A 12703-nucleotide genomic window follows, 5' to 3' on the forward strand; every position below is an offset into this window, starting at 1 on the left:
TAGGGAAGATGTACTAGCAATTTTGAATAACCTGAAGGTTGATAAGTCCCCTGGGCCTGATGAAATATACCTTAGGATTCTTTGGGAGGCAAGGGATGAGATCGCAGAGCCTTTGGCATTGATCTTTGGGTCCTCACTGTCCCCGGGGGTGGTGCCAAAGGACTGGAGAGTGGCGAATGTTGTTCCTCTGTTTCAGAAAGGGAATAGAAATGACCCTGGTAATTATAGGCCGGTGAGTCTTACTTCGGTGGTCGGTAAGTTGTTGGAAAAGGTCCTTGGGGATAGGATTTAGGGCCATTTAGAAAGATGCAGCTTAATCCGGGATAGTCAGCACGGATTCGTGAAGGGCAAGTCTTGCCTCACAAATTTGATAGAATCTTTTGAGGAGGTAACTAAGTGTGTTGATGAAGGTAGTGCAGTTGATGTCATATACATGGATTTTAGTAAAGTGTTTGATAAAGTCCTCCATGGTCGGCTTATGGAGAAAGTAAGGATGTGTGGGATAGAGGGAAGTTTGGCCGATAGGATAGGTAACTGGCTATCTAACAGAATAAGAGTTTTAACAACACCAGGTTAAAGTCCAACAGGTTTATTTGGTAGCAAATACCATTAGCTTTCTGGAGGTACCTGTCTGGAGACAATACACATCTCTCTTTAACCTGTGCTTAATGCTCCCTCCACTCACATTGTCTGTATCTTTAAGACCTGGTTGGCTGTCGAGACTCGCAGTCGAATCAGTATTCTGTAACTTGATTTTGTGTCTCTGTGCCCTGTTTGAGAGCAGATTTCCACTCCATCTGATGAAGGAGCAGCGCTCCGAAAGCTAATGGTATTTGCTGCCAGGTAGACCTGTTGGACTTTAACCTGGTGTTGTTAAAACCCTTACTGTGTTTACCCCAGTCCAACGCCGGCATCTCCACATCATATCTAACAGAAGACAGAGGGTGGTGGTGGATGGAAAATTTTCAGACTGGAAACCGGTTACCAGCGGAGTGCCACAGGGATCAGTGCTTGGTCCTCTGCTATTTGTAATTTTTATAAACGCCTTGGAGGAGGGGGCTGAAGGGTGGATCAGTAAATTTGCTAATGACACCAAGATTGGTGGAGTAGTGGATGAGGTGGAGGGCTGTTGTAGGCTGCAAAGAGATATAGATAGGATGCAGAGCTGGGCTGAAAAATGGCAAATGGAGTTTAACCCTGATAAATGCGCGGTGATTCATTTTGGTAGGACAAATTTGAATGTGGATTACAGGGTCAAAGGTAGGGTTCTGAAGAATGTGGAGGAACAGAGAGATCTTGGGGTTCATATCCACAGATCTCTGAAGGTTGCCACTCAAGTGGATAGAGCCGTGAAGAAGGCCGATAGTGTGTTGGCGTTCATTAACAGGGGTTTGAGTTTAAGAGCCGTGGGGTTATGCTGCAACTGTATAGGACCTTGGTGAGACCACATTTGGAATATTGCGTGCCGTTCTGGTCACCTCACTATAAGAAGGATGTGGAGACACTGGAAAGAGTGCAGAGGAGATTTACCAGGATGCTGCCTGGTTTGGACGGTAGGTCTTATGAGGAAAGGTTGAGGGAACTTGAGCTTTTCTCTTTGGAGCGGAGGAGGTTGAGAGGAGACTTGATAGAGGTTTATAAGATGATGAGGGGAATAGATAGAGTGAACGTTCAAAGACTATTTCCTCGGGAGAATGGAGCGGTAACTAAGGGGCGTAACTATAGGGATCATGGTGGGAGATATAGGTAGGATGTCTGAGGTAGGTTCTTTACTCAGAGAATGGTTGGGGTGTGGAATGGACTGCCTGCAGGGATAGTGGAGTCAGAAACTTTAGGAACATTTAAGAAGCTATTGGATAGGCACATGGAGCACTTCGGGATGATAGGGAGGAAATAGCTTGATCTGGGTTTCAAACAACAAAGCTCGGCACAACATCGTGGGCTGAAGGGCCTGTTCTGTGCTGTACTGTTCTATGTTCTATGTAATCCAAGTTGGGTCCCTCCTTCCTCTCTCTCTCTCTGCAACCTACCTTTTAAGCTTCAAACCCTGTTAGCTGACTGCCACTATCCAGGGATTTCCCTACTGCAGAGAGCGAGTTCTTAAAATAATTCAACACAGCACCATCATCTCCTGAAAACAGCAATAATCAGCTGTCTGGATCTTTACATTGGGAGTATTGATAGAAAGTAGATAGACAACTGAATTCAGCCTGAAGCCAACTGAATCATCATATGAGAGACTGTATATACTGTTTATTTCTCTGGACTCTTCAAAACTGCCCTTCCCCGACTATAGTAAATTTGCGGATGACATGAAGATTGGTGGAGTTGCTGAGAGTGCCGGGGATTATCAGAGGATACAACAGGGTATTGATAGGTTGGAGACTTGGGCACAGAAATGGCAGATGGAATTTTAATCCGGACACGTACGAAGTGATGCATTTTGGAGGATCAAATTTAGGCGTGAATTATACTGTAAATGGCAGAACCCTTCGGAACATTAACATACATCTGGGTGTGCAGGTCCACAGTTCCCTAAAAGTGACAACACAAGTGGCCAAGGTGATTATGAAGGCATATGGCATACTTGACTTCATTGGCTGGGGCATTGAATACAAGAGTTATTAGCAAATCATGTTGCAGCTATATGAAACCTTGGTTAGGCTGCATTTGGAGTATTGTGTGCAGTTCTGGTTGCCACACTACCAGAAGGATGTGGAAGCTTTGAAGAGAGTGCAAAGAAGGTTTACCAGGATGTTGCCTAGTCTCGAGGGTGTTGACTATGAGGCGAGGTTGAATAAACTAGGATTGTTTTCACTGGAAAGACGGAGGCTGAGGGGAGACCTGATAGAAGTCTACAAAATTTTGAGAGGCATAGACAGGGTGAATAAACATACATAGAAACATAGAAGATAGGAGCAGGAGGAGGCCATTCGGCCCTTCGAGCCTGCTCCGCCATCCACCACCATCATGGCTGATCATCCAACTCAATAGCCTAATCCTGCTTCCTCCCCATAACCTTTGACCCCATTCGCCCCAAGTGCTATATCCAGCCGCCTCTTGAATACATTCAATGTTTTGGTATCAACTGCTTCCTGTGGTAATGAATTCCACAGGCTCACCACACTTTCCACCTTCTTCCGTCTGGAAAAAGACACAAACGTCTGAGGTCACGCACTGACCGACTCAAGAACAGCCCCCTCCCCGCTGTCGCCAGACCCCCGAATGGACCCACCTCACACTTAGAGGCTTTTACCCAGGACGGAAGTGTCAATTACCAGGGGGCACAAGATTAAGGTGAGAGGCAGAAAGTTTAAGGGAGATGTGCGGGGGAGGCTTTTCACACAGAGAGTGGTGGGTGCCTGGAACACACTGCCAGAGGTGGTGGTGGAAGCAGGCACATTGCCAACATTTAAGAGGAATCTGGATGGGTACATGACTAGGGAGGGAATAGAGGGATACCGTCTGAGAGGGCAGAGGGTTTTTTTAGTTTAGTTAGGGCATCATGATCAGCACAGGCTTGGAGGGCTCAGGGCCTCTTCCTGTGCTGTACCTGTATTTGTTCTTTGTTCACTTTGCATTCTGGCGTTGTGTGTATACATCGGAGCATGTTTTCTTTTTCTACTTACTTTGATTTAAGGCTATTAAAGTTGTTAAACTCAAGACCCGTCCGATTACTTCTTTTATAATCACAGCACCATCAACAGCACGAGTCGAGAGTTGTGATAGACAATTGGCCATGGTTGTATTAAATGCAGCAGAGCAGGCTCAAAAGGCCAAATGGCCTACTATTTTCTATTTTTCTGTGCTAACAGTTAAATTCTCATTGAATTTGCAAGTATATCCATTTTTTAAAGAATGTATTGTGGTTTAACAAAGGGAGGGAAAAGCGGGGAGTCATTTGACCGCCTCATCGGATCATAACACATTCCAGATCATAACCATTCAGTGTAAAAGTGTTTGTCCTCATGTCACATGTAGTTTTTTGCCATTCGCCTTAAATTGATATCCAGTGATTTATGATCCTTCCACAAATGGGAACAGTTCCTCCCTGTTTACTTTGTCCACATCCTCATTTTAAACACGTCCACCCAATCTCCTCTCATCCTCTCTCAAAGAAAACAGCCCCATTTTTATTCAATCTGTTCTTATAACTCAAGTCCCTCATTCCTAGAAACATTTTTGTAAATTTTCTCTACACCCCCTCTGATGCTTTCACATCCTTCCTAAACTATGCTGTCCAGAATAGGACTTAATGCTCCAGTTGAGGCTGAACCACTATTTATAGAAGTTTGCTATAACTCCCTTTCTTTTGTGCGCTATGCCTATACTTATTAAGTGTCTTTATATGCCCTGTTTGTGAATAGAACTCCCACTCACCTGATGAAGGGGCAGCGCTCCGAAAGCTAGTGGCTTTTGCTACCAAATAAACCTGTTGGACTTTAACCTGGTGTTGAGACTTCTTACTATATTTATAAAACCAAGGACCTTGTATGCCTATTTGACAACTTTCTCAACTTGCCCTAACACCCTAAGTCATTGTGTTCTCAGGTCCTTCTGCTTCTATAACCACTTTAGAATTGTCCCCTTCAATTTGGATTGCCTCTCCTCGTCGTTCCTCTCAAACAGTATCACATCACGGTTCTTTGTAATGAATGTCATTTTTCAAGTGTTTGCCCATTCCACTAGTCTGCTGGAAATCCATATCTGTTCTCATAATTCATATTAGGCCAGACCTTCCAAGCTCCCCAGCCTGGATTTAGGGGGTACCCCATAGATGTGCTGGGGAATCCCTCTTGGAAGTTGAAAGGTAAGGGTTTATGTGGCAATTGCCCAGATGTGAAAACTTCCTCTGGGTGACTCCCCTGTGCTGGGAACCATCTGAAAATGTGATTTTAAATTGTAAACTTTGGATGGTTCCAGCAGTGTTACATAAAAAGTTACCCAGAAAAAGTTAAAAGATTTAAAACCTCTTTGACTCTCTGGGTAATTACTGCAAAGGCACAGACCAGCACCACCACAGGACTCGGCCCACTTAACCATAGATACTTAACTCCTTGGCCTGTCAATTTCAGTGGACATTTAAACTCACCTGGTTTATGGTGCTAGTGGCCTAAAAAGGGGCATGTGTCCTCCTTCAGTCCAACTCTCCTGGACCATGACACTGGGCCTCAAGGACTGCTAAGCTGCCTGGATCTTGTCCGGCCTGAGTCGGAAGATCGGGCGAGACAGCACTGAAGAGATTTCATGCAAGGAAGTTATGGCCCAGCTCAGACCCAAATGATCGTATCTTTATCCTGAAACTGCTCCCATGATCTAAATTCCACACCCAGCAGAAACAGTCTTTGGGTCTCCCCGTTAGCCCCTTTGGAATCTTGGGAGTGAGTCTCCCAAAAGTGCTGAATTGGCGAGAAAATTGGTCTAGATCACGACTGTTTTTCCAGTGCAACTTCAGACCTGAATCTCCCCACTCTGCAATGCAGAGGTCACAATCGGAAATCTCATTAAAAACCTGGGGGTTTGTTGGGGGAGGGGGGGGGAAAGCTATTCGCGCCGGAGTCTGACAGTTCTGGAACTCTGCACATGCGCAGTGGCCCCGATCTGTCAGTCTCCCCGTTTGCTGGCCAGCCCGGGACCCCTGCAGTGCTGCACCCCCCCACCCCCTTCACACACGGCCCGATCGCAGCCCCCACAACTGAATTCAGTCCATTCAAATAGAATTTTGGTTATGAGGTAAGAGGGCCTTTTAAATTGATCAAGGTGAAATTGGTGAGTCAGTGTTCTAAGACTACATTGTTGGACTGTGTCAAACATTAGGGAAATATTAACTAGAGCTGGTGAGTTAGCGAGACAGCATTCAAAAATGGCATAGCATGTGATAAAAACGAAGCAGATAAAATATCAATTTTTTGTGATTTTGTTAGTGGGGAGAAAGTATTATTATTCTTACCAGTGGTAGGTGAATCATTAAAAGCAAGGTTTCGCAGGCCTTATAAAAACGAAAGAAAATGAAGTGAAGTGAATTATTTGATAAGAACATCAGATAGAAGGAAAACTCAGCATGTCATGCTAATATGCTAAAACATTATTTTGATAGGGATGGAAAACAGAAAGAGGATGTGTTAATTATTACCAATCCAGATGTTCTGAATTTGAGATTCCTCAAATTAGATTGGGCAATGAGGAAGTAATCAGAAATTGGGATAAATGACTGAGTTACCTTCTGGAGAAAAACAAAAATGACCTGAAAGAGTTATTACAATCACTTAGAGCTGTATTTGGAACAAGCTGGGAAGTACCAAAGTAATTGTGCGTGATGTAGATGTAGGAAATGCTGTTCCATTGGACCTGGACATATGGCCCCATGGAATGTGAAAACAAGAGCTATTGAGTTCCCAATACTGTCGACGAGAAGAGGAGTGCTGAGATTCCTGGGCATGAGTGGTTTTTACAGAAAATCCATGCCAAATTTTAGCAGTGTGATTGCTCTACTGACTGAACTGTTGAAAAAGCACAGGAAAGTTCAGTGAGCATCTGAATGTCAGGAGACATTTGATAACCTGAAAGCTGTTAACCACCACACCAATTTTGATGACACCAGATTATGCAAAGCAATTCAAGGTGGCCATTGATGCAAGTGATCCATAATAAGACCATAAGATATAGGAGCAGAATTAAGCCATTCGCCCATCAGGTCTGTTCTGCCACTTAATCATGGCTGATAAGTTTCTTAACCCCATTCTCCTGCCTTTTCCCTGTAACCTTTGATCCCCTCATCAATCAATAACCTATCTATCTTTGTCTTAAATACACTTATGACCTGGCCTCCACTGCCTTCTGTGGATGGATTGAAATCCATCTGTCACAGTTTTGTCCATTCTAGTCCATCAATATCTTTGTAATTTTATGCTATCATCTACACTGTCCACAATGCCATCTAACTTGTGTCATCAGCAAATTTAGATACATGACTTTCTATGCTATTATCCAAATTGTTAATAAATAATCTCAACAGCAGAGGTCCCAACACAGACCCTTGTGGACATCACTAATCACATCCCGCTAATTTGAGTACCTACCCATTATCCCTACTTTGTCGCCTGCCACTCAGCCATGTCAGTAATTCGCCCTCAATTCCATGGGCATCTACCTTGGTTAACAGTCTCTTCTACGGGACTTTATCAAAGGATTTTTGGAAGCCCATATAAACAATAGCCATAGACATTCCCCTGTTCATTACCTTTGTTCCTTAGTTATAATCATGCCATACTGCAATCTTATCGCGTTCTTTCCCTTTCCCTCTGTGAAAGTATATATACACAAAACTTTGAAAATCTGGTGGTATGTATGGTCGGAAGAGCACAACAGTTCTTCTGCATGATAATTTCTGCCAAATAACTAGGTGTACCTGTACCTCATTGATCCACTGGAGCAAGCTGAGAGGGGTGATTGAAAGCAGCAGTGCTGGTGAGAGATTAATTGAATTGTTTATTTATTTAATTAGTCAGCTAGTGTGTGTATTTTTTTGGCCTTTACTTTAACAGCAGTTTTTCAAGTTTAAAGTGAAAACTAGAAGTGGGCAGCAAAGGAGTCTGGGAAGGGTTTTTTAAGCGCGTGAAGTATAAAAGGTAGGCTGCAGTATACAGCGGGCAGCGTCGGGAGCAGGCAGTGGAGTGTGTGGGAAGCAGAGTGTGAGCTATAAGACTTTGGCTCACAGGGCTTGAGTGTGTGGGAAGCAGAGTGTGAGCTATAAGACTTTGGCTCACAGGGCTTGAGTGTGTGGGAAGCAGAGTGTGAGCTATAAGACTTTGGCTCACAGGGCTTGAGTGTGTGGGAAGCAGAGTGTGAGCTATAAGACTTTGGCTCACAGGGCTTGAGTGTGTGGGAAGCAGAGTGTGAGCTATAAGACTTTGGCTCACAGGGCTTAGGCTGAAAGGGCGAGCAGGGGTGAGTTGAATTCATTTTTGCACTTTCTACCTGGTACTGGCAAGGTATCTAGAGGGGATGGGTGTGCAGGCAGTGCAATGTTCCTCTTGCACTATGTTTGAGGTGAGGGACGACGACAGTGTCCCTACTGATTACACCTGTGGGAAGTGCACCCATCTGCAGCTCCTTCAAAACCGTGTTAGGGAACTGGAGCTGGAGTTGGATGAACTTAGGATCATCAGGGACGCAGAGATGGCCATAGACACAAGCTTTAGGAATACAGTTACTCCGAGGATTGAAAACAGATGGGTGACGGTGAGAGGGGCTGGGAGGAAGCAGTCCGTGCAGGGATCCCCGGTGGTCGTTCCCCTTAGCAACAAGTATTCCGCTTTGGATACGGTTGAGGGGGATGACATACCAGTGGGGAGCCGCAGTGAGAGGATCTCCAGCACTGTGTCCGTCTCTGTGGCTCGGGAGGGAAAGGGGGAGAGCGGGAGGGCGATAGTTATTGGGGACTCGTTAGTTAGAGGGATAGATAGGAGGTTCTGTGGCAGCAAAAGAGACTCACGGATGGTATGTTGCCTACCGGATGCCAAGGTCCGTGATGTCTCAGACCGTGTTTTCCAGATTCTGAAGGGGGAGGGGAAACAGTCACAAGTCGTGGTGCACATTGGTACCAATGACATAGGTAAGAGAAGGGACGGGGATTTAAAGCAGGAATTTCTGGAGCTGGGCTGGAAGCTGAGAGCCAAGACGAAACATGTGGTCATCTCTGGTACGTTGCCGGTACCACGTGATAGCGAGTTGAGGAACAGGGAGAGAGTGCAGTTAAATATGTGGTTGCAGGGATGGTGTAGGAGGGAGGGTTTCAGATACGTGGATAATTGGAACACGTTCTGGGGAAGGTGGGACCTGTACAAACAGGACGGGGTGCACCTGAACCAGAGGGGCACCAATATCCTCGGAGGGAAATTTGTTACGGCTCTTCAGGGGGGTTTAAACTAATTTGTCAGGGTAGTGGGAAAGGGAGTTGTAGTCCAGAAGTCAGTGAGGGTGGTGAGGTATTGGGGAAGGTATCAGGGTCAAGGGTGGGTACTGGTAGACAGGAAGGTGGGTTGAAGTGTGTCTACTTCAATGCAAGGAGCATCCGGAACAAGGTAGATGAACTTGGGGCGTGGATTGGTACTTGGGACTACGATGTTGTGGCCATTACGGAGACGTGGGTAGAACAAGGACAGGAATGGTTGTTGGACGTTCCGGGGTATAGGTGTTTCACTAAGTGTAGGGAAGCTGGTAAAAGAGGTGGAGGAGTGGCATTGTTAATCAAGGATAGTTTAACGGCTGCGGAAAGGCACTTCGTGGGGGATCTGCACACTGAGGTAATATGGGCTGAAGTTAGAAATAGGAAAGGAGCGGTCACGTTGCTAGGAGTTTACTATAGGCCCCCAAATAGTAATAGAGATGTGGAGGAAGAAATTGCTAAGCAGATTATGGATATGTGTGGGGGTCACAGGGTAGTTGTCATGGGGGACTTTAACTTTCCAAATATTGATTGGAACCTTTGAAGGTCAAATAGTTTGGATGGGGCAGTTTTTGTGCAGTGTGTGCGGGAGGGTTTCCTGACACAATATGTGGATGGGCCGACTAGAGGTGAGGCCACATTGGATTTGGTACTGGGAAATGAACCGGGCCAAGTGTTAGATTTGGTTGTGGGAGAGCAATTTGGAGATAGTGGCCACAATTCGGTGTCTTTTGTTATTGCAATGGAGAGGGATAGGGCCGTACGGCAGGGCAAGGTTTACAATTGGGGGAGGGGTAATTATGATGCGATTAGGCAAGAATTAGGGGGCATAAGTTGGGAACAGAAACTGTCAGAGAAAGGAACTAATGAAAAGTGGAACTTTTTCAAGGAACAAATACTGGATGTCCTTGATAGGTATGTTCCTGTCAGGCAGGGAGGAAATGGCCGAGTGAGGGAACCATGGTTCACAAAAGAGGTGGAATGTCTTGTGAAAAGGAAGAGGGAAGCTTATGTAGGGATGAGGAAACAAGGTTCAGATGGCTCGATTGAGGGTTACAAGTTAACAAGGAATGAGCTGAAAAAGGGGCTTAGGAGAGCTAGGAGGGGACATGAGAAGTCCTTGGCGGGTCGGATCAAGGAAAACCCCAAGGCTTTTTACTCTTATGTGAGGAATAAAAGAATGACCAGGGTGAGGTTAGGGCCGGTCAAGGACAGTAGTGGGAACTTGTGTATGGAGTGAGTAGAGATAGGCGAGGTGATGAATGAATACTTTTCTTCAGTGTTCACCAAGGAGAGGGGCCATGTTTTTGAGGAAGAGAAGGTGTTACAGGCTAATAGGCTGGAGGAAATAGATGTTCGGAGGGAGGATGTCTTGGCAGTTTTGAATAAACTGAAGGTCGATAAGTCCCCTGGGCCTGATGAAATGTATCCTAGGATTCTGTGGGAGGCAAGGGATGAGATTGCAGAGCCTTTGGCGCTGATCTTTGGGTCCTCGCTGTCCACGGGGATGGTGCCAGAGGACTGGAGAATGGCGAATGTTGTTCCTCTGTTTAAGAAAGGGAATAGAAATGACCCTGGTAATTATAGACCGGTTAGTCTTACTTCGGTGGTTGGGAAATTGATGGAAAGGGTCCTTAGGGATGGGATTTACGACCATTTAGAAAGATGCGGATTAATCCGAGATAGTCAGCACGGATTCGTGAAGGGCAAGTCGTGCCTCACAAATTTGATAGAATTTTTTGAGGAGGTAACTAAGTGTGTTGATGAAGGTAGGACAGTTGATGTCATATACATGGATTTTAGTAAGGCGTTTGATAAGGTCCCCCATGGTCGGCTTATGATGAAAGTGAGGAGGTGTGGGATAGAGGGAAAGTTGGCCGATTGGATAGGTAACTGGCTGTCTGACCGAAGACAGAGGGTGGTGGTCGATGGAAAATTTTCGGATTGGAGGCAGGTTGCTAGCGGTGTGCCGCAGGGATCAGTGCTTGGTCCTCTGCTCTTTGTGATTTTTATTAATGACTTAGAGGAGGGGGCTGAAGGGTGGATCAGTAAATTTGCTGATGACACCAAGATTGGTGGAGTAGTGGATGAGGTGGAGGGCTGTTGTAGGCTGCAAAGAGACATAGATAGGATGCAAAGCTGGGCTGAAAAATGGCAAATGGAGTTTAACCCTGATAAATGTGAGGTGATTCATTTTGGTAGGACAAATTTAAATGTGGATTACAGGGTCAAAGGTAGGGTTCTGAAGACTGTGGAGGAACAGAGAGATCTTGGGGTCCATATCCACAGATCTCTAAAGGTTGCCACTCAAGTGGATAGAGCTGTGAAGAAGGCCTGTAGTGTGTTAGCTTTTATTAACAGGGGGTTGGAGTTTAAGAGCCGTGGGGTTATGCTGCAACTGTACAGGACCTTGGTGAGACCACATTTGGAATATTGTGTGCAGTTCTGGTCACCTCACTATAAGAAGGATGTGGAAGCGCTGGAAAGAGTGCAGAGGAGATTTACCAGGATGCTGCCTGGTTTGGAGGGTAGGTCATATGAGGAAAGGTTGAGGGAGCTAGGGCTGTTCTCTCTGGAGCGGAGGAGGCTGAGGGGAGACTTAATAGAGGTGTATAAAATGATGAAGGGGATAGATAGAGTGAACGTTCAAAGACTATTTCCTCGGGTGGATGGAGCTATTACAAGGGGGCATAACTATAGGGTTCGTGGTGGGAGATACAGGACGGATATCAGAGGTAGGTTCTTTACGCAGAGAGTGGTTGGGGTGTGGAATGGACTGCCTGCAGTGATAGTGGAGTCAGACACTTTAGAAACATTTAAGCGGTTATTGGATAGGCACATGGAGCACACCAGGATGATAGGGAGTGGGATAGCTTGATCTTGGTTTCAGATAAAGCTCGGCACAACATCGTGGGCCGAAGGGCCTGTTCTGTGCTGTACTGTTCTATGTTCTATATGGACTGTGGTGGTTCAAGAAGGCAGTTCACCATCACCTTCTCAAAGGGCAATTACGGATGAGCAATAAATGCTGGCCTAATCCCATGAATGAGAAAAGGTTGAGTTTTAAACGTAGCTAATTTCCTGTCAAATGTAACTTCTAATAACGTTTCTTGTTTCTTGATCAGACAAACATACCAAACTACAGGAACAGCAGATTCAGTGAGACAGCAATTAGGATCACGGTTTGCATGGGCTTTGTCTGCTGCTCAACCTCCATCATTATCGACCTCAAAGGGCCTTCCAAACTCTATCACTCGCAATATGTCAAGAATGAGACGTGAAGGAGAACTTGACTGTGAGTATTCAATAGCGTCTTAGTTTGTTGGTCAATCAAAATGAAAAGAGGTTTCCAGAACAGTTGTCCAAATTACATGGTTATTGTCAAATTGAAGTTTGTGACCTTGCTATGTCCAAATTGGCTGCCTTGTTTCCTATATTACCACAAGTGTGACTGCACTTCAGAAGTACTGCATTGGCTGTAAAACACTTGGAAAGATCCTTTCTTTTCCTTGATTCTAGTGGTGGTTGTGTTGCTCCTGTTGGCTTACTAAGAATCTGGTCATTATGGCTTGTATCATAAGATGGAAAAGTTTTTTAATCCCCAGTTATTTGCCCTATGTTCCATGATGTTCCCCACAACCTTGAATATGTCAACAACTGTTTGGTGACCTCGTTCTATTTGAGTACATGTTGTGGTCATACTTATCTGTAATTGGCAAACTCTTCTTGGTTAATTAAATCACCAGTTGGTGTCTT

At 45.3% G+C, this 12703-nt stretch overlaps 1 protein-coding gene across 1 annotated transcript in view; it reads left to right on the plus strand.

Moving 5' to 3' along the window:
• Positions 1-12703, plus strand: part of tubgcp3 (tubulin gamma complex component 3) — a 143857-nt gene that overhangs the window by 33198 nt on the left and 97956 nt on the right. The window contains exon 6 of the mRNA XM_078222718.1: positions 12073-12242. Within this exon, the coding sequence (XP_078078844.1) occupies positions 12073-12242 (170 nt within the window). The remainder of the gene's footprint in view (positions 1-12072; positions 12243-12703) is intronic.

This window comes from Mustelus asterias, chromosome 10, assembly GCF_964213995.1.
Source record: "Mustelus asterias chromosome 10, sMusAst1.hap1.1, whole genome shotgun sequence".
Classification (NCBI taxonomy): domain Eukaryota; kingdom Metazoa; phylum Chordata; class Chondrichthyes; order Carcharhiniformes; family Triakidae; genus Mustelus; species Mustelus asterias.